Consider the following 25032-nt stretch of genomic DNA (forward strand, 5'->3'; position numbering starts at 1 on the left):
GAGTCAGCACATAAAAAGCAAGCATAATCTGATATTTGTTTTGTGTAAACTCAGACCATCAAAGGGGGTTATTAAAACTATATGTTAGCTCAGAATCTTCACGTTACAAGCACAGACAATCAGGGCTAAGAAGAGGAAACTATCTTGGAATATATGATACCTTTATCTTAGCATAACTATATAGCAGAGAGTGCACCGGCATAACTATTTCATTTAAAAAAAAACAAAACAAACAACAAAAAACCACCTTACTACATCACACTTTTGTCATGCAGCTGCATCTCCCAGATTTCCAGCTACTACAACTTAGCTTGCAGCAAAGAAAACTGGAGGTCTAGGAGATGTTTTGGGGTGGGAGTCCTATGGCATACGAGCCTTGTTTTTGTTCGGGAGTAAGACAATCACTCAGTCTCTGGGGCTATATCTCAAACATACTCTGATTTGACCAGTCAGTAGAAACAGGACATCTTAGCCTGAACTAGGCTATTTTCTCTCATGTACTGTTTCCTCTACAGAGTGCACTTGTAAATAATGGAGCATTCCCACAGAATTAACAATTTTAGACCAGGAATTTCACTCTGGCTATGTACCGAGGCCCAGATCCTGTTGACTTTCAAAGGGCTATGGATGCTCAAAACATTTTGCAAATCAAGTCACTTACATAACTACAGGCTCAAGAGCTTAATGCTGGGCATCCAGCTGCTTTGGGGACGGCAGAGGCAGAAAGGCCCACTGAACTCCCACTTTGAACATTGAGCAAGCCACAGGATGAGTTCAGACTGCAGCATATCTTGAATCAGGAAAAGCCCAATTCTTGACTTAAGCATCAACACTGATGGAGAGCCACAGCCTGATGAAATCGTTGCACTGCTTTATTACCTTCCCTGGTAAAAGCATGTGCTATAAGTCTAGCTAACACTCATCTAGCGTCAACACACAGTAATCAGATCTTGTTATACACTTCAGCTTAATAGATACAAGAGCTCTCCATCACCAAATTTCAATTCCCTCTATATGTAATTCACAGACTAAGCTATTTGGCACTGTGTTGAACACAGCAGACAGCATTCCTAGACCTTTTACTCTTCCCGACTCTTTAACCTTTCTTATGGATCTCCCTTGATTGCTCTCCATGTACTCAGCTTCCCTGAAGTGCTAACAGCCAGACCTGGAATCTGCACTGCTGTAAGGACCCCATCAAGATGCCAGATATATAATTTCTCCAGTCCTACATGAGTGTACTCCCTCGGGATTGTACAATCCTTCTGGTCACAGTAACACTCCCGAAGCGCTTCCCAAGCAGACTTCTTCATCCTTCTTGTGGCCTGTACTCTTAGAGGCATGACTAATTTAGCCGTACTGAAATGCCTGTTGACTGGTACACCCAGTAAGCGTAACTTAGTAACACTTCAGTGTTACCAAGTAATGTACTGTCTCCATTTCAGTGGTAACTCAGGAGCAAAGCATTCTTCACTGTGGGCTTCTGAGGTTTTTACCGAAGTGTTCTCTACCCTTTCCCAGTTCTTAGCCACAGTTTTTAGGTCCTACAAACTGATATGCCACATCACTTTTGTCAACACTGAATGTGGCTCCTTTAAAGCTGCTATTTGGCAGGCAATACAACTGAAGCTTTCCAACAAAATTGATATCAAAAATAATTTCTCAAAACAACAAAGCATCCCAGGGCTGTTAACGATTTGTATGATACAGTTTTGGAAGAGCAGGGACCGGGGTACCTCTTTCTGTCTTTCTTGAATGCCCCTCCCCTGACAATCTAACTTCTCTTGGCAGAGCAGGCAGAGTAAGCATAAAACACCACTGGATGCTTCTGTGCAGCTGAGATCCACAGGGAAGGGAAGCAGCAGATACTGAAACACAGCTGGCGATCGCTGACACCATCCAAATGCTGCACGACAATCTGACTAAACCATCCCATGGAGGCTTATCATAAATCAAGCTCTCTGGGCAATGGGAATAGATGGCTGGGTACAGCAGCAGAGACTATGACATAAGATGAAACATAGGCACCACAATGTTACGATAGCATCAGTGACAAATAAAGTCAACATCATGCAGTATTTCTCATGTTTAGAAGGTTTTTTCACCCGTTTGGGCTTAATATATATCATGTGGAAACAAGATTGCCAAATCACAGGCCTCTATGTCCTCTTAAACTCAACTAGCTTTTAGTGCTCTGGTCTATTCCTTTTTGCTGCTCAGGACGAAGCTAACATATAAATCCCCTGCTAAAGATGTAGTCCTTTAGGGGATGTTTTATTGCTGACAAAGTGTGATTTCCAGCTTGCGGTGATGGGAATGAAATGCAACACAATGAACAGCTCCCCCAGCCCTTAACTAATAGAGAAAGGCTTCACAACGGGTCATCCTCTTCACCACAGCAAAACCACGGTCTGCAGAGACCCCAGCCCGTTCCCCAGCCTGCTCTTTCACAGCTACAGCACCAATCGATATGCACCCATCAAAAACTGCTTCTAGGTTCTCAGAAGCAGCAAATGCCACTTCTGACAGAGAGCTCCTCCTCCCCTCATCTGCTTCTAAATAGGTTATAAACACGGATTTTAACACTCCCGTTACGCAAATCATTCCCACCAGATTTCTGTTCTATAGACTAGGTTAACTTTAAGCCCACAAACGTGCCATTCTCTTGATTGTTGTTTATTACCCAGGTTTCTTCCATGGGTGTGTGAGCATTTAAAAATAAAACCAAACAAAAAAACATCAGACCTTTACATCTCCTGATGGCTTGATTAATTTTGTTCTTGACATCTTGATTTTTTGCTAAATGAGTGATCATTTGTTCCCTTTCCACCTTCCTTGTTTGTTGCTACTTTAATGCCTGCTAGACTACTTTATTCATTCATCTTGGTCTGGGTTTTATGTAGTTTCTGGATACAAGACGCCCTCCAAGTCTCAAATTTCTACTGTTGTGGGACTGAGCTTTGAGGACAGGTCCCTGGAATCCATTTTCACAAGGAAAATGCACATCTTTGGAACACGTTTGCCACAGGGAACACGGAAGAGCCGCACAGAGAGACAGCTTTTCTTGATGTGCTCAATGCGATCATGCCAGGATACAGCAGGAGGACATAACCTCACCATTAGGCTGCTCATAATTCAAAAGGCTGCAAGTTAGCACGCCTTAGAAAGTTACACGCATTAGCAGGACACGGGAACTGGCAATATATATGCTTTCAGCTGTTTACAAATGTAATACTTTATTCCAACTATCCTTAAGGGAAAAAAACGCAAATAAAACAACAACCACCAAAAAACCAAAACAAAACAAACCAAGAAAAACCAACAACAACAAATAACACTGCAAGAGGAAAAACAAAAGTTTCTACTGCTGAAATTCACTGTCTCTGGAAATGGCTCGGGGCACAGGAAGTCCTCGTGCCCACAAAAAGGAAAAGGCCAAACCCACGGAGTTGTGCGGTCCTTCTCCTTTTTTAGTGTTTTTTTTTAAAAAAATATGGAATCACAAGACAGGCTGTGGAGTTCAAACACCATACTGAAACACCATACTTGCCATACTGAAACCTGCCAGTGGCAAGTAATTCTAGAAGATACAGAACTGGGGGGAGAGGCAGGAATAAGTTCCAGACCGGGGAACATACACGGACCACATCATGAAGGAATACTTGCAACTCAGGCCTGACTCTCAGGGCATCGGTCAATCTTTTATTAATGTGCATGTCTCTCCTTTTTTTTTTTTTTTGTTTATTCTCATTTAAAACACAACTGGTCAACAAAAATACATGAGGCTTTACGCATCATACTAAACTGTTTTATTTTCCCAAGGTTAAATGTACTAAGATTGGCTGATACACAGAACAAGAATGAATGAGTGTCAAGGAAATAAGTAAAAAGAAAAATCACTGCGTTTTTGGTCGTGCAATTGTGTTTTCTCTTTGTGAACATCTGAGAAGTGTTCATTCACATTCTGAATGTGAAAAGGCAACTGAAACAGGTGGTCTATTACTAGATCCATTAAACAAGAGATTTATGCATTACATATCCATCTTAAGGCAATTAGGCTGATCATTTTTTTCCTCTTTTATGGCTTCATTGAAAACTTCTGGCAATAAAGCAATTAAGAAGTAACTATCCAGGCATTTATCTATGATATCAAAGACAACCAGCCTTTCTTTTATCAGAAAAAAGCTGTTTCACTTTCCATCCTTAGAACGTACAAATTTAGAGGCAACATTCACTGTTAAGACAGTGACATAATGCTGCCATTGTCCAAAGCATGAATGGTGAATGATGGGGTATGGACTTGCTAAATCATTGTTTGCTTTCTATTTTGGAAAATGATTCTTTTAAGTTTGACTTTAATCTCATGAGGCACGGGAACAGCAAGCAGAGAAATGAAGTGACCATAAAATTAATCTTGAAGTAACCTCCTTGCTGCACATGCTGCAAGGGTACCCACAGCTTTGGGTTTATACTGGCACTATCCTCATAAGCAAGCACAAAAATTGCAACGAATAATGATTTTCAAAACTCAGGTTGATGTGACATATGGAGTCAGTCAGACACTAAAACATAAAAGGATGGCTCCAGCAAAAAGACGCAGATGCCATCAAGCTATCCTTTTAGAGGTGTTTCACATGAATGGTGGAAGCCAGTCTGTGACACAGGCCAACAGGCCCCACAGCCTCCTCTCCCGCAGGAAGAGGTGACAAAAAAGAGATTTGTGGACTGGAGTCCTCATAGTCCTCCACAAAAAAAAAAAAAATTAAAAAAATCTCAATTTGTAGATTCTTTCCTAAGCTTAACCACTGAATAAGTCAAAGTTAGTTCTACCTATCAGTAATTTAGATAATCCAGACACTGGGCACATGTTCACTTAGTTCCGTTGCAAGTACCTGCCATGGCTGCAAGACTGTACCCAAGCATGGCCCAGAAGTGACTCTTTGACAGCCATGGGAGAAAATGGTTATTTCCTCATTCTCTGTACCAACAACTCCATCTACTTTACAAAAGATAATTTGTACATCATTTGCACATGACTGCAGTGATCCAGGCTCTTGGTCAGGGCAGAGCAGGCATCCAAGGTGCCAAGTGGCTGTGCAAAGATCTTCCTCCGCAAGCAAGATCTACAACTCAGTGACTTCTCCGAAACTGGGAAGCAAAGACAGCTCCCAAGGCTGGTCAACTATCAGTAAGGTAGCAACACCCAGCTCCATTTTTCTACTGCCACTCTGAGTAAATGATTATACAGCCTGTTCTCTATTGTGTGGACAGTGAGAGATGGGATCACCTGGAAAGCAAAAAATCCATTAACGCGGGCAGTAAGGGATATACTGTAGGTAATAGAGAAGCTAGATATTATTTTTCAAAGTGCAGTTCTAATGATGTACTTACAGTTAGCGTGCAACCTACAGTTAAAAGAAACAAAAGGCAAAAACTCCCTTGAATCTGATATGTAAGCCAGTCTTGTGATTTATAGATATCCATTTCATGACTTCTGAAAGCTGATAATTCTGCGTATCCTAAAAAGCAGTGTGTACAGCCACACGATATTCTATGAGATTAACCATGCAACTAAAACGAGCAATTACAAACCACCTTACCACATTCAGTTCAGAAGCAGAATGATAGCAGAGCACATTGCAAACAGAGCTCTTGGTCTTGGTTCCACCCTACGTTAGAGAAGTTGAGTAAATTCTGGAACTACTGCAGCACGTTGTGAATGATGAATGAAATGAAAAATCTCTGCTCAGTGCACAGCAAGTAGCCAACTCCCTTCTGTGCTGCATCACTTGCTTTCAAGGTACTTAATATGCAACTTTGGTGAGAGACATTCGTAAAATCCCAGTGAGCCCAGATGTCTCGAAAATAAAAATAGAACATTGCAATTTTGTCCCAGGGCTTCAGTTGTTTCTATTCAATTTTAATTTTATTTTTGCCTACCTCTATCCAGTGACCTCCCTTGTCATGGTGCATTATGGACTCAAAACATAAACATCTACCACTGCTGGTTGCTCAGTTACAGAAGAGGCTTAAGGGTCTGGTTGCTTCATTCCTCACTAAGCAGATAAGAGTTTGCGCTGGATGAATACTTTTTGAAAATGTAACGTAAGAATGAATAAGTGGTGAATAATCAGCTCCACCACATTTTTTTAATCAGGGGCTGCAGAAACACATTATTTTCCTAGCCCTTTTGGTTGGTCAATTTCTAAAAAACATAAATCAACCTACATGCAGATTTGTTTCTCCCCAGCTATATTATTATGCTGTTTCAGGTTATCGGACTGGGTAGATGGTCAGCTGCTTTACTGCTCCTGAAAGGTAAAAACTGCGAAAAAACTTGCTATTTTATTGCTTTGTCTCTCTAGTCCCTCACTCCTGCCTGCCTGTTTGTGTCACCGATTTATTATTACTTGTCATAACTACATATCAGACAATATATTACTTATTAAACACGTAGGCAGAGGTCAAGAGAAGTTGCTTTATTCTTGTCTAAGTACAACGGCCTCTAGTTGTAACCCCATTAGGAATGCTTAATAAAAAAGCAATAAAACAGTTTAATAACTGAATCCACTTCTACTGCATATCTGTAGTTAGTAGTGGGGCATGGAAGGAAGAAAAAAAGGATTAGCTCTATCACCACTATTTCTCCCACTAGGCTGTCTCCCTCAAAGGAGAAGGCAGGATATTATTTAGAGATTATAGTGTAATAGTTTCATTTACTCCTTTATTGGCACTGGAAGGCTGTACATGCAGCAATAGGCCTTTATACATAGAATTTATTACTAGATCTGGAATTTCAATATAAAAATACAAAATTTTCCTGAGGAAGAACAGTGAGTGCAGTAAGTCTTTCCTGTTGCCAGGCTCTCCTCAAAGCCCATAGGCAAACAGTGCAGCATGTGATGCAAGGTTTGCATGGATCAACTGCCCAGGCTCCTTTTAGCTGACAAGGTGGGGCTGACTGCCAGGTGTCAGGAAGGTGTTTGTGTTTCTCTCTCACCAGCATCCAAGCCCACTAAAAAGGTTTGGGCACTTTTCTGGTGCCAACATTAAAGCAATATCCACCATGGGAATGCCCTGAGTGCTACCATTCAGCCAATGTGGTATTTTAATAACATCCAGCTCTAAACATGTATTTATTTTTATGTACATATCAAAGCCATCGCTGCTTTATTTGCTTGGAAGGGAGGGCGGAACTGCTCCAGCAGACTTTCTATTTTCCACCCCTCAAGAAGCATATTAAGGGTAGAGAGCAAAGCGGGTAATTCCCATCTCTGGGTAGAAAATGAGTCAGACTAGTTATGCAATAGAGGCTTTCACTGATTAAGGAGGATGCTATATTCAGGTAGACAACTGGCCAGAAACAGATGCTATTTGTGGGCATAACTGAGCATTAGCAAATTGGCTGTTTATTAAAACAGGTGTTTGTGGGGACTCACGTGTCTGACACTGCAGATGTGGCATTCTGCTGAGAGATCGCCTTAGAAAACATCAGTTTCCTTCCCAGTTACACTTATGCTTCAACTGAGTTGATGCAGGAACTAAATTAGATTCAAAAGAGTCAGCATCAGCTTTGAAAACTGGTGATTTCAATCAGGGACATAGGAAGAAAATACAAGTTTAAATTCACGCCAGCTGTTCTGTTGCCCACTTTTGATTTCATAATCATTCATTATTGTCTGGTTAAAAAAAACCCCAAACCTGTTTTAAAAAGTTTCTCTGGCTTCCATTAAAACAACAACAACAAAAAAACACCAAACAACCCGCACGCACACACTTCCAGAATTCCCAAAGATCTAGACAAAATATACTCTATTCATACCATCAGAAACAGGAACACAAGGAGAGCAATGGCTTGACAGACTGAAATTTAGCTACTGTCAGAGCAGGAACACTAGGAGACCATGCATCCTTTCCTACAGAAGACACCACGCTTACTGATACTTGACTGCTAGGTCTGTTTAAAGTTTTCATCATGTTGATGACATTGGCAGCAGGCTTGGTTGATCAGATATTCTGAGTTTAAATTATGTTCTGACAATTGTTCTCTATTCTGAGTCAAAATGAAAAAATTCTTGAACTTCCCAAGAGAAGAAGATGCCAGGCCCTTTTCCTGACCTGCTTCTACCCCAAATTAGTCTAAAAAAAAAAAAATTAAATTAAGTTTGCATCATTGCATTATTTATTTATTTAAAAGACATACCAGAGAGGCCGAGTAATGTACAACACCATGCCAAACAGATCAGGCCATGCCATTTTTTGACATAACAAAGACAACAACTATTCTACATTTTTTCTAAACATTAATGTTGGGTGCTCCTTCACGTGACCAAACAAACCTTCTTTAGTCAGAAGCACCTTTGGCTTGTCTTAAAGCAGAACACTGTGAACTAGACTGGGCCTGCTGTTTTAGCATCTCTGTTCATAATTTAGACCCTCAGCTGCTCTCATTTGTCACTTAATCTTTGCTGTGCCAAAAGTCAACATACACCAAACTTCTAATAATAGACCTCCCTAAACATTTAAAGTGATGTTTCTGAATACGATGCACTTTTGAGATGGTTATGTAGGATTACAGTGTCTCAATTCAAAATACTAATTGCCACAGAAATTCCCCAAAGCTCTCTCAATCAAGAGATTTTTATAATTTTAATTAATGTGGTCTTAGAAACAAGATGAATGGAAACTCTGAAGGGGATTTCAGTGCTTGAGACTGTAAGCTAAAGAACTGTGGAACAGGAAACAAGACAATGATATGCACACATATTTACAAGCTGGTTACAGAGAAGCCTTACATCACAGAGGAGAAAAAGAACCTGCAAGGTCAGTTTTGCAGAAACATGGGTAAAACACCCCACTACACAGTTGGCACGGAATACTGTACAAGACAGGTGTGAACCAAGGACCTGATAGAAAATCAGCACAGAAAACAAGATGCCTGCAAATTTCCAGGGAGGACTTATTGATGTCTCTTCCTAAACAGATACTCTAAAATAACCGAAGACAACCATGCCTGTTATTATACACTACATGTTGTAATTAGCCTGTGGATTTCCTGTTTTTTTTCACAGGCAAAATTATGTCTCATAACCCCCAAATGCTTGCCGAAAATTGAGGTGTTTGAAATCACAAGTTTGTTTAAGAGTCTTCTGACGGAAGAGGCATTTCATAAAAGAGAGGTCAGGCTGTGAAAGGGTGTGCTGGATTGTGAGATGCCGGGGTCTGAAATCCTGAAACTGAGAGAAGTAGTATGCTTGTCTGCATCTGAGTAACTGCTCAAATGCAACAGGACCCTTTCTCAGAGGCAACGTGCCCACAGTGTGAATAACAATTTGACATCTACACACCACTTGCTTTGCCAGATGATATTTAGAAAAGCTAAACCCGCAATCCTAAACATAAGTGCTCGGTCAATGATCTTTAGTAAAGCAGATTTCTTATTGCATACAGTGCAGTCTCTACAGCATAGTTTCCAAAGTGAATAAGCATGAAAGGCAAATGAATGCAGATGAAATTAAACCACAAATATCCACTGCACTTACAAATGAAACCCTTTGCTTACTCTGTTGGCATTCACTTCATTGGGGCAAGTGCGCAATGTTCCAGCAAAGCAGTTTTCTGCCTTCAACATTTATTAATATCAACAATTTGAATGATAGGCTGCAGAATATTGTCTATAAATTTGATTTCAAATTCATCAATGCAGATCAGGAAATCATTAAAAAGAGTTAACAGTAATGTAATCAGGAAACTGAAAGCTTGATTTGATCAGCCTGCCCAATCAAAGCAGCCTTCCTTTTCAAATCCTGCATATTCAGGGCTTAGCAACAAACTATTCAAAATAGCGTTTCAAGTCCAGAAGCATTTAGGGAACGTACGCAAGGAAAGACCCACATGGACAATCTTTCCCTTCATAAAAAGGGACAAAACTCACAGAATACATTATTTGCTATTATTTACTCAGCTCACTAGCAGTGAAAAACCACACTTAACGCACCAGGTTGTTTTGGTTTTTGTGGGTTTTTTTTTTTGTTTTTTTGTTTTGTTTTTAATAAATCACTGCATCTTAAGTATTTAAATTCTCAACTCAAACTGCTGAGCTTGATCAGAGGAATGTGGAAAACGCTTTGAGTTTGCGAACACTTACGTTAACACTTGACCAGTAAAGCACGCGGCACCGCTTGCAAACTTCAGCGCTGAGATTATAGGGGTGGCATATGCAGTTCACTTGCATATTAGACTCTGCTAGATATAAAATTAAATTTACTTATGCCTTTTAATTAATGCAGTGTGCAAGACCATCACTGAAATTTGTATTTGAGCAATATTGAAGCATTCCTCAAAAAAATTAAGTGTTTAATCCTATGGTCCTCCGAGCTGAAGTAACGACACACCTGACTGTGCACAAAAGAAATCTCAATGGATGTTTTCATGACTAATCACATTCATTTGTTCACTGGACTAGGGCCAAGCATGTTAAAATTAATAAGCTTTCAATACAGAATAAGGAGATAACAAAACCATACTCAGTACTAGAAAGTGACAGTCATCATTTACTGTGCGGCTGGTTTGTTAAACTAAAAATGTGTGGTGGGAAACAGTGTGCCTCTGCTGCCTTTCCACAAATTACTGCTTTCTATATGTTTACTTTCCAGCTGATTAGGGGCACTGAGAAGCCATGTAACACATATCTTCAGTAGGTAATAAAGGTGTCTCTTCATTTCAAGAGAAATCTTGCTTCACTTCTCTTTCATTTGGTCTTCATTGGACTGAAATGTCTGACACGAGTACAGTAAATCAACCTAGTTTTAATGGTCAAAGTTCAATTACCTAATACAAGCTATTCGTTTCTGTAGGACAGAGACAAAGCAAGGGTATCGAGGATGAAGTTAAGAGCAACATTTATCAAACATGGATTAAATGAAGCAAAGATTTGGTGAGAAGAATTCTATCTCATTTCTTCTGAAGGACTCCGACAGCTTTGATTTTCACGGCCTCTAAGATCATGACATTACGATACTGAAATTTTAAGAAACAAAAATTATACCATCACTCTTCATTTTCTGCACTGTCACCTTTGGAACAGATTACAAAGTACAATTTTCTATTATTTTTCATTGAAGAAGGAAAAGTCATGAGAACGGTTAGTCTAGATTTTAATCTTCACTGCCCACTGAACAGCAGGACTGTGATGCATGACCCTGACCTTTCGCAGCCCTGTATATTTTGACTGTTTGCCCAGTCTGCTCCATCCCTACATTTTAGTGAGGCCATAAACAAGAGATGTGGAATGGCATGCCCAGCAAATCACAGAATGCTGAAAAGGTCAAAATAGTAGTGCCGAATGTTTCTACTCTGTAATTTACAGAATATATGAGGCATTCACAGCTTAATAACTCATTCATATGACAAACACTGTAGAGAGAATGTAGAATGGCAGAACATGAATTCCTTCCAGTGACAGTGTTTCTAACAAGCACGGAAAATGGTGCAAACTTTGCCCTGTGGTTCTCTTTTCTGGAACATTAATATTGCCTGACTTTCAATGCACAATAGCATATGCCTGTAGAGTGCACAGTCAAATGCCTTTGTGTTTGCAGTCAGGCTCAGAACTCAAAAGGCAAGGCCCCTGAGGAAAAAATCAAAGCTTTCCCTATCTGTACTCCTTCTTGTCATTCTTGGGGCACTTCCCCAATACCAGGTTATTTTATTGTCACAACATTCCTGGAAACTAGAGAAGTACAATCCACACTTTTAAAGGGGACACAGACTGCTGGCCGAGGTCAGGAGAACTACAGCAAAACAAAAAAACCCTACAGCTCTTATCAACAGCCCTAATCCCCTCCTCTCCAAAATCATCTTTTCTACTTTCTGTTCCAGGGGCTGAACTTCATTTTTGCAGAAACAAACTTGTGCCCATTTCTCAGACACAAGTCAAATGCAGTAAATCTAGAAACCAAACAAGAGATCCTTTAGCCAAGTTCAGCATAGCTGCATGGTTGAAGTGATGGCTGTATTTGTTTATGACAGCTTAGTCCTAGTGAAGTGCTAAAGACGTACGTCCCAGACACCCCACACACCAGTGACCCCTTCCAGAGAAAGTTTTACTGGTGCAAGACTATTTGAGGCATTCCCCAATCATCATAAGTTAGCTAATGCCCTTGGAATAACGCCATTGAGCAACTGTAAGCCAGGACATACTGGAATGTTTCTTGTAATATAAAGAACACAAGATTTATCTAAAGTATTGTTCTTTCAAACCTAACTGCAAGGGTATCTATCTGACATCAATTAATCAATTTTTTCTATAAAGACAGTGTCATTTTGTCCTCAGAGTATATAGAAGATTGATTTAATGACCATTGAAATCGACATAAGCAATAAACAGTTTATAAAAGTAGAAAAGAAAGATTTGTAAAGTGCCATATCTTCCTTTCTGACACACCTGTGTCAATTCCATGGTTCCCAATGGATGTAAAAACCATGGATCACTAGCCAGAATTAGGCCTTATCTCTCCAAGTCCATTGAAAGAAAAGAAAAAAGTGTGCAAATAAACTGTTCTGTGCTTTGCAGATGTAAATCTGGATTAATCATACAAAAGGCAAAACAACTGTGGATTTACACCGGCCAAACAACAGAACCCAGCCTCAAGTCTCTGAAGTGCAGCATTTCACCATTATCCCTGAGAGAAGCAGGGATATTAACAACGTACCAAATTAGCATCAAAGCATTAGCGGTAATACACTTAGGGTATTTAGGGAACTACTTCTAAACCTAAATGTCAGACAATTTGTCTGTAATATTCCCTGCAGATTAGTACAAAATGATTGTAATAGATGCAAATCCTGCCTCCTTTCATACAGGCACGTATGGCTGAAATAGCTGTGGAGCTGTATCCCTTGTGCTGCAGAGGAAGGCAGGTCCTAAAGAATACACCCCCAGTTTCTCTTCATTTCCTAGTGAAAATTGCTCCTTCATGTATTTCTGTGCAAGAACATGAAGCTTTTGGTGTTACAGTCTGCACTGCTGGGAGGAAATGATTTTCCAGCACCGAGTCTGAGGTCATTTACACCGTGAGTCTGTAGCCTCTTGAAGGGAGGGGAATAGCGTGTGGGGTTCAGTCTCCTGCGGGAAGACAGGGGATCTGTCAGCATATCTCTGGGAGGAGGTGGGTGCAGTAGAGAGCCCTAGATGGCTGGAAGGAGATGCAGAGGAGACAACAGTGAGGGTACCAGCTTGTTCCTCCAGACAGCAACAGTGCATTGGGGGACATGGCTGTGAGACAAAAGCGCAGCGTGGGGAGAAGTTGGGATAGAGGAGATCAAAATTTTGCCGGCGTTGCGGTGGAGGGGACACTAACCACATGCCTTCTCTGCCTTTAGTCTCATCTCCCCTAGATCCCTGGCATGGGGGTGGTGGTTATTCCACCCGGACAGAATAAGACAGCAGGATACGATTTGGGGCAAGACTGTCACCCATCCCACACTCAGGCCTTACAAAAGGAGAGAGCAAGTGGGTCTCTATAGACAACTTTCAGTCCCCTCTCTGAATGCACAATTTAATCACTTGGATGGGGCACCATAACCCACTACTTCACTTAAAGTAATATTCCTTTTAATAATATTTACAGACTATATTGCAGGAGTAATAGTTACAGACTATTCTGACAGGAAAAGGAGTTTTATATTGAAAAGTTGAATTCAACAGAAAAAAAATTGTATTGCTGACTTTTACTGTATTTCCCAACCAGAAGAAATACAGTGTACATATAGGTAATGTCATCTCCTAACAAGGCTGTTCTTTATAAGGCTCTGGTTTCATATGCTTATGATTTTGTACTGATTGATGCGTTAGGTGAAATCAAAGCTGAGATACTAGTTAATTATCCTAATTAGAGCTTTTTTAATTTTGGAAGCCAGGAAGGGAGAGAGATCTATGTCAAAAACATCAGGCATTCTCACAGAATGGGTGAAGAGAATGGGGGAAAAAGTTATTTCCTTCCTTCCGTCCCCCTTCTTTTCATCCTCAGAGAGGGAACGTCCTGTTTGATGGCCAACAGTCTCTATACAAGGTATTCCCAGGAAAATCCTCCAAAGTCTAATCAGGCAATAAACTTTCAGAAGAGTAAGTCTGAACATGTTCTGTGGCGACATGGGCATCAGCTGCAGAAGCCCAGCACACTTCCATGCCCACATCTCACTCCCACTGGGCTCTGAGAACTCCTCGCAAATGCATATTTGGGCTGCTGCCACATTTCACACAGAGTGACAAGAGCTCCAAACCTCAACAAAAAAACTGCAGATAAAATAAAACAAAATTTTAAAAAAATCTGCAGCCCTGTCTCCTCCTTGCCCTCTAAGCATCCCTTCTCGCTCTCAGCGTCATCTTTCTCCCAATTCAGCCTCTTTGCTCGCTCAGGGTCAGGTCACTTGAGTCCTCAAGGTTTGTCTCTTCTGTGCTGCCCCAGCTGAGCCGGAGCAGCAGAGGCAGAGAGGGCTGCTGCCCGCAGAGAGGTGCAAAGCTCTGGATTTGGTCCAGCTCGCAGAAACCTGGATCTCCATCTGAGAACCTCTGCTAAGCCCTAGGCTTGAGAATGTCAGGTGGGAGCTGAGGGAAAGCAAGGCGGAAGGGTAGCATGTATCTACCAACACCTAAGATACCTGTTTTTCATACATACCTCCTACATTCCTGAGTAGTTGTTACATGTCATCATTTAATCAAAGAGCAAGCCAAAGGGCACACGCACAACACCCAGAGGCCTGACCACGAAAGAGTATCAGTGCTCTTTTCACACTGCAAACACAGAAATTCCTTCCCAAGTTTGCTTGCAAATCACTTGCTCTGTTTGAATTAGTTTACAGTTCAAAATTTCTGTATTGTTTTTTGTCCAAGACCACCACCCTGTTCAACTAAGATGTTTATCAAATATCTGTATCTTTAAATGCAAAAAGAGCATGATTTAATCAGCAGATCAGCAATGACAGACGCTGCTGGATTTTCTTGAATAGATAGGCTTAGTATGAAACTGGTATCTCCAAAGAATCTTACAGATTTTTTTTTTAAATCATTATTATTTATTTTTAAGAAGAGAAGTGGGGTCTCAATGAAAATTAAGACTGTGGACAGTGAATATAGTTATCTTAAAAATGTCAGCAAATGCATTTTCATTTCCCAAATGACTCCTTCCAGCCAGTGCTTCGAACAAAAAGGACCTTTTTTTTTTTTAAACCATTTTTATTCTATTCCCATACCTGTCAGCAGATGTAACTTTGTATACTCCCTTGCACTTGTTTTACAGTAGCTCTATTGATCTGCTTAATAACTAGTCCCAAGGAATTGCACTGTTAAATCTTCTAGAAACAAAATCTTTCTGACCAGGTCAGCTATTAGGAAAAATGAGAATCCTCATAACTATGTGTTCTCTTTCCTCAGCGACTTTAGAAGCAGAGAAACTACCATGACAAAAGTGAGTTAAACCCCTTGACATTTTCCCTGTTCAGTATATGAATTAACATAGATGTTCCTTGTTTTGTTTCCTAAGACTCCTGCTACATTTCTTAAGTCAATGCTTGGAAACAGAACCAGTACATAGTTGAAGAGCAAATGATACATAAATGATATATTCAATTCATACAGACGCAAACATTCATTCCAGTCTCAACTAACTCATTCATAAGGAAAAGACTAACTTAACATTGCAATCACTGTAATAAACGGTACAGAATTAACAGACAGACTTAGCTTCTATTTTGATATTGTATTTTTCAATGTTTTGATACTCTGCAGAACACATGTGTAAAATAGCAGCCATGGTGCAAGCTAGATGACTCTGGGTGCTGCTTATACATAGACTAACTAGATACAGCTCCTACAAGATCCTTACAGATACTTGCCCAGCCATGAATCAGCAGAGCACAACCATGCTTCCTTTCTTCCACAAATGCTTATGCCCCTGCCATTCCACTTTTACACCAGCTGAGAGTTGGCAGTGCAATAACTCACAGATACCTGTGTATCAGTCAGATTTTGGCTGCTTAGTGCTCCCAGAATTGTACAAAGGAGCTAGTTCAGAGAAGAAACCTACTGTGTAATCATGTAATCAAAACAAAAAGGATTGGCTATCTTTCTTTCCATGTTCTCAAAGTACTAAGAGTGAACAAAGTTAGCTGAAAAAGAATTTAAAAAATAAATTAAGAAATCAGCAGAGTGATGTACCAACATGTCATCTTAAGACTTAGAGCACAGCATGCTCCACTTACTGTCAGAACAGCTGTATGTGAAAATAGATAACAGATCTTTAATACTTACTGCACCACAGCCTCAAGGCTTCTGACTGGGGTTTCGATCTTTACTTTTCTAAATCACATAAGGAGATCTCTAACCTGAGGGAGGTTACATATACATGCTTAGGTTTATATGGCAAATCAATGCAACAGCAAGTTCCTGCTCTAAAAAAAGGGGGTCTTTGAACAACTACTTTGAATCACAGTGATGTAAGTTTTAATAAATTTACTTTCAGAGCTTTACATGGTAGACAGTCACATTATACAAAGAGAGTTTGTAGGAGTACAGAGTTATGGCACAAAACTTTTCAAACGCAATCTCAAGGGCCTTCTGCTAAAGCCACGCCGTATCCTGGGCAGGAGACCTGGCTGTATTTTGGCTCATCCTACCAAATTTTATTCTACTGTCATCAAGAAAATCAGGGATATCCTTTTTCAGGAAGAACATGATATTATCAGATTAATGTCATATATGTGCAAAAACATATATTATATAGTGTGAATAAACACTTTTTGTTAAAACCAAGATATAAAACGAGTAAATGTGTTGCATACTATGCAATGAAGACCTATTACTATGCTGACCCCAATGCAAAGAGCTAAAAAACAAATAAAAAGGGGGTCTCATTTTTGTTTTTATGAAAAGGAAGCAGCAAATAAAAAAAAAATAATCTGTCATTATTTTCTAGGTAGGCCCAGAGACGGTAGGCCCCGGCTAAAGCATCTGAGACAGTGAAATTGTTTTGTACTATTTCTCTAGTCCTCTGGGATGCTCTTTTGTCGTTCTGTCAACCCTCCTCTCTCTGGCTCTGTTTCTCCAGCACAAGCAAATACAGAAAACAAGAAAGAAGCAAATTCCAGTTTCTGCTTCTCTTTAACCTTGATGGGGTTAGGTTTGATCTCTGTCTCATTCCAAAGAAAAATGGAAAAAGCAAAAAGTACATTCATGCTCCTTAAGAAGAACAAGGCAGGCTCTGGCCCATGTTTGAAGCCTGAAGGAACTCTTTTATCCACTGTCAGTAAGAATTGTGCATACCTATTTTCATTTCAATGTTCTTCTAAAAGCTGAAAGCAAAAAGGTGAATAGTGAAGTCTGCAATCAGGTCATATAAGCTGCTAAATAGTTAGGCCAACATTTGGAGTTCTAGGAGGATTTTGTATTGCGCTATTGCGCTAATCATTAAGGATAAAGACAGTAAATAATTATTAATCTCCTCTGCTTATAGAGCAAAGACAGTTATTTCTTTAAAGATTAGCTTTCCAATAGAAATCTAAATTAATCTCTGCAGAATAAGTAGATGGATTAAACTCCATTTCTTTTGTAGTTTAGTGCCATGTTCATATACTTGCGCAACCACTGAAAAAAGCAGGCATATTGGGTGATTTGACTCTGTGGGTTAAAGGCCCTGTAAAACACAGAAACTTTGCTTTGATTTCTAATAAAATACTGAAGAATGTCACTTGCTCAAAACTCCTAGGAGCTAAACAAGATCTAAAAAAAAATATTCCAGCAGATGACATTACATACCACTTTCTCCTCCACTACTTTGCTGCAATCAAATGATTAACTTTCCTGCAAAGCTCCAGTACATAGTGAGGGCCCGCAGCACATTGCAGAGGTCACCGCCGTCTCCCAGCCCAAAGCTGCACGTGGCCTCCACAAGATGAAGGTGCTCCCTGAGAATTTTCTGCCTCTATCTATTTGCCATTTAAAATCAAGAGGGACATGAATGAACTTCATTGTACGTTAAAGAAATAAATTCAGGTTCTTTCATAAACGTGAATGTTTCACACATAATATGGTTTAATGGCAATAACCAAAAACATTAACATATCAGAAAAATGCACCATATGTAAATTCCATGATCTTAAGGGAAAACTAATGGATTACATTCCAGCATATAGAGATGCAAGATTTGTATTTCCCTCTAGAGATATTCCAAAATCCTATTACTGAGCCATATCTCCAAGGAGAGGAGGGGGTTTGTTTGTTTTCATTTTTTTTTAATCAAACCACTTTTTAATCAGTCAGAACAAAATGTTTTCATGCAGGAAAAGCAAGAAATTCAGTGCAGAAACAACAGAGTCCTGATGGAACAGAGAAACTTGGAAGAGAAAATGAAGATGGAATAAAAATGCAGGAAACAAAGATGTGTACTCTTTGAGTGCCTTTATTACACAGATGTATGCAGGGACAGTTTGGTCCCAAAGGAAATCATTAGAAAGTTGAATTTTAAGAAGCTGGACCAGGAGACTGGATTCAGCCTTTTGGGCTGATCCAAACTATGGTGACTGAGTTTTGCTGTTAATTCTGGTAGGCTTTTGACTATGGCTTCAGACCCATTTTGCATTTTCCCCTTTTAGGGCCAATTTCTGCTTAGCTACAGACATGCAAGTCCTGTGGAGGGGAACCTGAATATGCACATATGTGCCCCTCTGCAGAATTCATCTGGCACTGGCTGCTTCCCAGATCCACTGTTCTCTTCCCTGTGCAAGCCCTTACAGTCTTCTTAGTCACTTCAGGCATATGAGAGAAAGATAATCTTTAAGATTAGCTAAAGTCACAAACGATTCATATTCTCACCACGATTCAACAACGACATTCAAGAATTCAAGCCCCATTTTTAAATACTTCATAGCATCTTAAGTGCTTCATTGAAATTGTCAGGCACCTGGTTTAAGAACAAGGATGTGCCTTTATACTCAGCTCAAGTAGGACCCTATAGGGTTTCACAAAAACAAACAAACAGCTTTACCACAATGTTATCAGCCCACTTAAAATGTTTCATTATGACCTTGCTTTCCTTTAAACCACATTCCACCACTGAATCCTAGCCAGCTTTAGTATAAAAGGAGGAGTCAAGCTCAAGAAGAAGGAAAATGCCACAGCTTCAGCACTGAGTGAATAATCCACATCTGCAACACATCTCTTGTAATTTAAGCTCATGACACCACAGTCCTCAACAGCAGCTCCAATTCCGCCTCTCAAAATTAGAAATCTATTTTCAAGTCACTGAAAAAAAAACTCTGGGACTTCAAAGACGAGCCGTTCTTTCAGCACCAAGATGGCCCTCAGTTCCCCAAAGTTAGCAGAACTCTCTAACATTAGAGTTTCTCAACATGAGAGAAAATATAGGCTGCCAGCTGAGATTTGGAGATGTGCATTCACAGAAGAATATATAACAGGAGTGAGAAAAGCATACAAGCATTTTAGTCAAAAGCCCTTCCTGGTAAGCATTCAGAACAACATGAAAATGCACTGTTTTACATTAACTTTTAAAGGAATCAGCACTTCTTTTATGAGAATATTTGTCTTAGATAGGGTGAACATCAACTGATCAATACAGCACCAGCGTCGACACATATTACTCTTATCAATCACATATTGAAAAGCGCAGCAGTGCTTTATATTTAATACCCAATGTAACCAATTAGTACTGCCATCCCCGATGTCACACAAGTTCATTTCCTTAAATTACCATGGCAGTAAATTCTACAGTTATAAATGAGAAGCTGTAAATTGATTTGCATGTAATAACAATACCACTAAACCTTTCTTACCATTTTCAATTTTTCCCATCTGCTATCAGAGTGGAAGTTTAGGATCTATTATTCCCAGAAGGGGACTTACCCAGCTGGACATCTATAACAGTTGGCTGGTTCTCCATGGGGAACAATGGCTTTGGAGGTTTGTCTGTGAGTAAAGCTAGAAAAGAAAATGAGAAAATGTAATGGAAAAATTGAGACCAATGACTGCAAAAGAAAAGTTCTATCATGTAAGCAATCAAATGTTTGCACACTTGATGGCATGTAAATATTTATTACATAATGCGGCTGTTACACTGCCAATGTGCTACTGCTTTCCTCGTGGCTGTGGTGGCCCGCCGATTCAACAGAAATGAGCTACTTCAAAAATTACATTTTTAATACAAAGCAGCGAAACAAACTCAGTTTCTCACTTTTAATCTTCATATAATAACTAGATAAAGCATTTTAGATCCTCACCTTGCAAAGTTAAAAAACTTAATTTGAAATGCTAACCAAATCTATTTCAGTGTGACCAGTCCCAAAACGTCTCTATACTTGCCCAAAACAGTATTTAAACGCGCAAGGAAAACTGCCACATCATTTTGTCTGATGAGCCCCAGCAGCTTCACACCTAGCTTACGCTCCCACCCAACCAGGTGGGGCACTTGGACCCCCTTCTCAAAGTCCGAGCGGGGACCCTGCCTTCTGCTACAGAGAAGTATCTCCATCTAAGAGCAGGAAACATCACCCCAGCCTGGTCCTACCAGGGGACTGCTCCAGCCACAGACAGTCACAGATAATACTGCTGCTGAAAAGCGCAGCTACAGACACAGGCTTCATGACCTGATTTGAGACCTTAGTCCCAGGCTGTGCAAATAGGTTTTGTAAACTGGGGCTAGCTTGAAATAAATGTCTGAGCATTCCTGGAGGTGGAGAGAACTGTTTTTAATAAAATACAGCATCTTGCACCACATAAAATTAAACATTTCAAAATTACTTCAATACTTTTCCAGTTGAAATTCATCACCTGAAATTATGTGATCTGAGTTTACAAAATGAATTTGCATTTTTCAATAAAAGACTACAGCAAAATTACCCTGATCTCCTCAGAAGCCTCAGCACTTACTGATTTGATAGAAACAAGTCTGCTCAGTGGTTTGGTAGCTCAGGTTGAAAGTTGCCCCTAGTTGGGGCAGCAGATCTCCCTGAAGCAAGCAGTGGGAGCTTGAGTTCTGCAAGCTCCTGGCCTATGCTCCCAGCTCAGCCTGAGCCATCGGCGTGCTGGGAGGACATCTCTCCCCCATGGGCTCTACCTTCAGCATGAGTCAATGGTTCAACACACCTTCCCTAGGGCGTTAAAACAAGCTGACTGAGTGGCTGAAGCAGAGGTGCAGCAGTCACACGTTTCACTAATGTGGGTCTGATAACCAGCCATCAAGTGACAACTGCGTAAAACTGGAGGTAGCTGAATTACTCTACTACCAAAAAAAATTTAAAAAGGTCAACCCACAAAACATTTTTACATCCACATCTACAGAAAATGACAAATTGTATTAATGAAATACCTGTTTGATTTTGCTTTACAGTTGACACTATTATTTTAAACTCCTTCAGAAGTGATTGTCAGCGCAATCCACTTCCCCAGTTCCATTTAAATGAAAATGGAGCTCCTTCCACTGACGCTACAGCTATGCTTTGCTTATCACAAAATAGGCATTTCAGTAACAAGTCAGCAGCCAACATTTCAGATCAAAATCATGTGTGTTTGTAAGAAGAACTCCTTGTACCATTTACCCAGAAGGACAACACAGGAATCTCCAAAGTGATTTAATGAGCACGTTATTACAACTAAAAGCACAGGCAGGGCTCAGAAAGAAAGAGAAATAGGAAATTCTGTTAACAAGAACTCAGCAGTTCAAAAATGCTCATCCGATGCTAAGTCATAAGACTGACCCAGAAGCAACGTGAAGGCTACCTGTACAATCACATTATTTGGGGATTAGCCTGCGAGTAGAAAATTTCCGGCAGAAACAAATAATTAATTTGCTGTGCTAATGCACCTAAGGCATCTGAATGTCACTAGAGAATAAGAATAAAGTTCTGCCAAACCTACATGTGTAAGTATAGTCTAACTACTTGCTTTTTAAGGAATTTCAACCCTAACCAAAGCTGAAAACTTCTGAGTTTTGGGCATCAAACCCAAGGGGCTTTGGAACACATTCCACTGATGATTTTTTTAAGCAACGGATGCTTTTAAATTGCTAAAAGCTTTTGAGATGCTCTTCCTCATAAAATCCCACTGCATCCAAGGGAAGATGGGCAACTATTTCTCCAGCTTCTCCACAAATCCCATCCTAATTCAAACAATGAATTTCTCACTTGAAGGTCACAGCGGCTTCAAGCAAAGCTCATTCCCAACACTCCATGAAAAAAAGCACGTTCTCCAGGAATATGCTGATAGCCAGGACATTGGGTAAGGGAGAACATGAAAGTGTGAGCACATTTTCAGTACTGACATTTTTCTGTTCAACATGTATAAGAGCTTTGCTTTCCTTATTCTCTCATCCTTCACATGCAAAGCCCCTGTCAATAAATAATAAGTTAGCAAGAGCCACTTAGTTACATTAGTTGAAGTGTAACCCACTGCCAGCCATAAGGAGAACATCTTCACAGGTATTGCTTGCCATTTCCTCTCAACTCATCACAGAAAATTAGAGGTAGTGTTGTCTGGCCCTGGCATCTGCTGAGGGGGAAGGTCACAACCCGAGTCACCACCTGAGAATATTGCTTTTCTGCAATTTTGGTTTGGTTTCTTTATTGGTTTTTATACTGTCTAGGCAGACTTCCTCAGACCACCTGCTGGAAAGAGACAGGAAAAGGAAGTACTACAGAGGTATTAAAAATTTAACAATGTTCTTAATTGCCTCTGCTTGTCTGAGTTCAGTAACTTTTTAAAAGACTGAGCCAAAAATCTCTAGAAAATGCATTTTGGCCTAGAAAGTGCACAATTCAGGCTTCTTAGGAAGGTAACACATCGGCCTGTATCCTACTGCAGGAGTGCCCCAGATGATCAGTACACGGAGACGAGAGGCTGCTGTCAGAGACATGCAGCTATTTGCTGCAGCTTCCGTACAGGCCTGATGCAAAACACGTGCTGGAGGGAGTGGAAAGGTCACAGTAGCTGCAAAGGGGTTTGGGGATTTAACCCCAATACTAAAAGAATCAAGCCCTTTGTCCAGTACAAGCAAGGCTCTCACCAACCCTTTACAGGACTCCTTCAGGAGAGATTACGATGTGTTTAAAGCTCCACACACATACAAGACCTAATAAGTAAAGGCTAAAATGGGGAAAGAGATCAGCTTGAGAATGTAGTTCTAAACCACTTGATATACCAGGCAAATTTTCTTCTGGGTAGATATTTAATGGGAAGGGGAGTGGGGAGGAAAAAAAAACCCAAAATCTTGCAGCCCAGTTGAGTGTGGTCCCTTGTACTTTGTGAAGAGCCTCACCAGTTTCACTTTCTGGTATATTACCAACACCTCAGTTTTTTTCCTTAGCTTTTCAGGCTTTTGTTGCTACCCTTAGGCTTTTCTTGTGTTATTATTTTTCATCTCTGGTACTAAATTGTACTCTGTGTGCACTGTAGGATGTGGAGGAAAACTTGCTGGGGTAGCTGCATCCACACTGTGCCAGTGTGCTCAGGCTTTCCTTGTTTAATGTTCTTTTCATACCTCTTTCCCACCCACACCCCTTGCAACCCAATCTGACCAGGGCTTCCCCCTGTTTGCCTTAGCTTTACTTGCGGTCTTCGGATGTTTTCTAAGCATGCTCCTGTGTGTCACATTTTAACTGGTTATATTTTGCCATATTTTTCTTGGACAGTAATCATTATAATAAACTGGCAGCCTGTCAGAGCTCTTTATGTAGGAACTGAAATGGCCCAAAGAGATTTTGAGTCTAGAAGGCAATGAACTGCTCGGTCTCAAATGTCATATGTGTTTCCAGAAAACGAAAGCCATACTTGTTTTAGAGGTCAGACATCAGATCACTTATTCACCTTATGAAATTCACTTCTGTCCCTTCTTAAACAGTAAGGTAGTAAAAGATATTCTCAGCTTATTCCTCTAACAGAAGTTTCTTTAATTCTCAGAACAGTTTTACAAATGTGTGGCACTCTTATTTCCAGCCTTGCTAGAAGGGGTAGCAGAACAAAGAGTTAATGTTGTTACTGTATCAACATGTCTTTAATAAAGCTAACAGTCTTATGTGTTCTCACCTAACTCTTACTTCAGCTCCCACAAAACCAACTAACTTAAAACAATTAGATGCACTGCAAACACTCTTCCTACTATTAAAGGTACAGCAGTACTTCTGCAAAGAAGTACAAATATACATCATTAACTGTCACAGGAAGAGCTGTGATAGAGCTGTCTCCTTTTCTTTCAGGCCCCTCGGAACGTGCCATGCCCCTGGTCTGCTCTAAGCAGCAATACTTAGATGGTGAAGCCACTAGAACAAGGATGACATTAGTTCCCCAAAGCAACAATCCCCACAGATAGACCTACCTTTGCAAGACACTAGGTCTGACAATGCAGCGCACTAGGGGGTTTCTTTGCCTTTACTTGCCGTGCTAGAATTTCATCCCATGAACGGGCTAGGAGAGCTTTGGCTGCATTTGTTTATGCAAGTATCTGCTGATAGAGTACACTACTGAATTAAGATTGACAGGAGGGGTTGCACAAGGCTTCTGTGCTTTGTCTCAGGGTAACATCACACACACTACCTGGTGCATCGCTGGAAGTCACAGGTGCTGGATGACAAGCTGGAAAGACATTTCTTTACCCAGAGGCACCTGCCAACGCATGTGCCTCCTATGAGAGCTTGGTGGACATGGCTGGAGGCTGTTCAGCACTACTAGGAGACTGCTTAAAGTGCTGTTTCCTCCTATGCTTATATTCACACCATTAGAAAGTAATACACAAACTTTAAAACAATAATCAAGTTGCTGTGACTTCAACAACACTCATCACGGGGTTTTTCCATAAGACATTTAAAGGCATGGCATCGTACAAATCAATACACTGATCTGATCCTCTGAAACTGTTCATCCAGGTGCATTTTCTTTCCCAGAACACATGATACTTTTATTCTCTCTTTTTCATAGGCACAAGGAATACGCTGTACCAGGAGAAGTGCCTCAGAAAAGCAGAGAAGAGACCT

General features: G+C 40.3%; 1 protein-coding gene across 5 annotated transcripts in view; it reads right to left on the minus strand.

Moving 5' to 3' along the window:
- The window catches only part of IL1RAPL2 (interleukin 1 receptor accessory protein like 2), a 391670-nt gene that overhangs the window by 92283 nt on the left and 274355 nt on the right, over positions 1 to 25032 (minus strand). For all 5 annotated transcript variants that reach the window (XM_063347061.1, XM_063347060.1, XM_063347057.1 and 2 more), the window contains one exon: positions 19916 to 19990. In XM_063347061.1, coding sequence (XP_063203131.1) covers positions 19916 to 19990 — 75 coding nt within the window. The remainder of the gene's footprint in view (positions 1 to 19915; positions 19991 to 25032) is intronic.

Source organism: Chroicocephalus ridibundus, chromosome 9, assembly GCF_963924245.1.
Source record: "Chroicocephalus ridibundus chromosome 9, bChrRid1.1, whole genome shotgun sequence".
NCBI classification, from domain to species: Eukaryota; Metazoa; Chordata; class Aves; order Charadriiformes; family Laridae; genus Chroicocephalus; species Chroicocephalus ridibundus.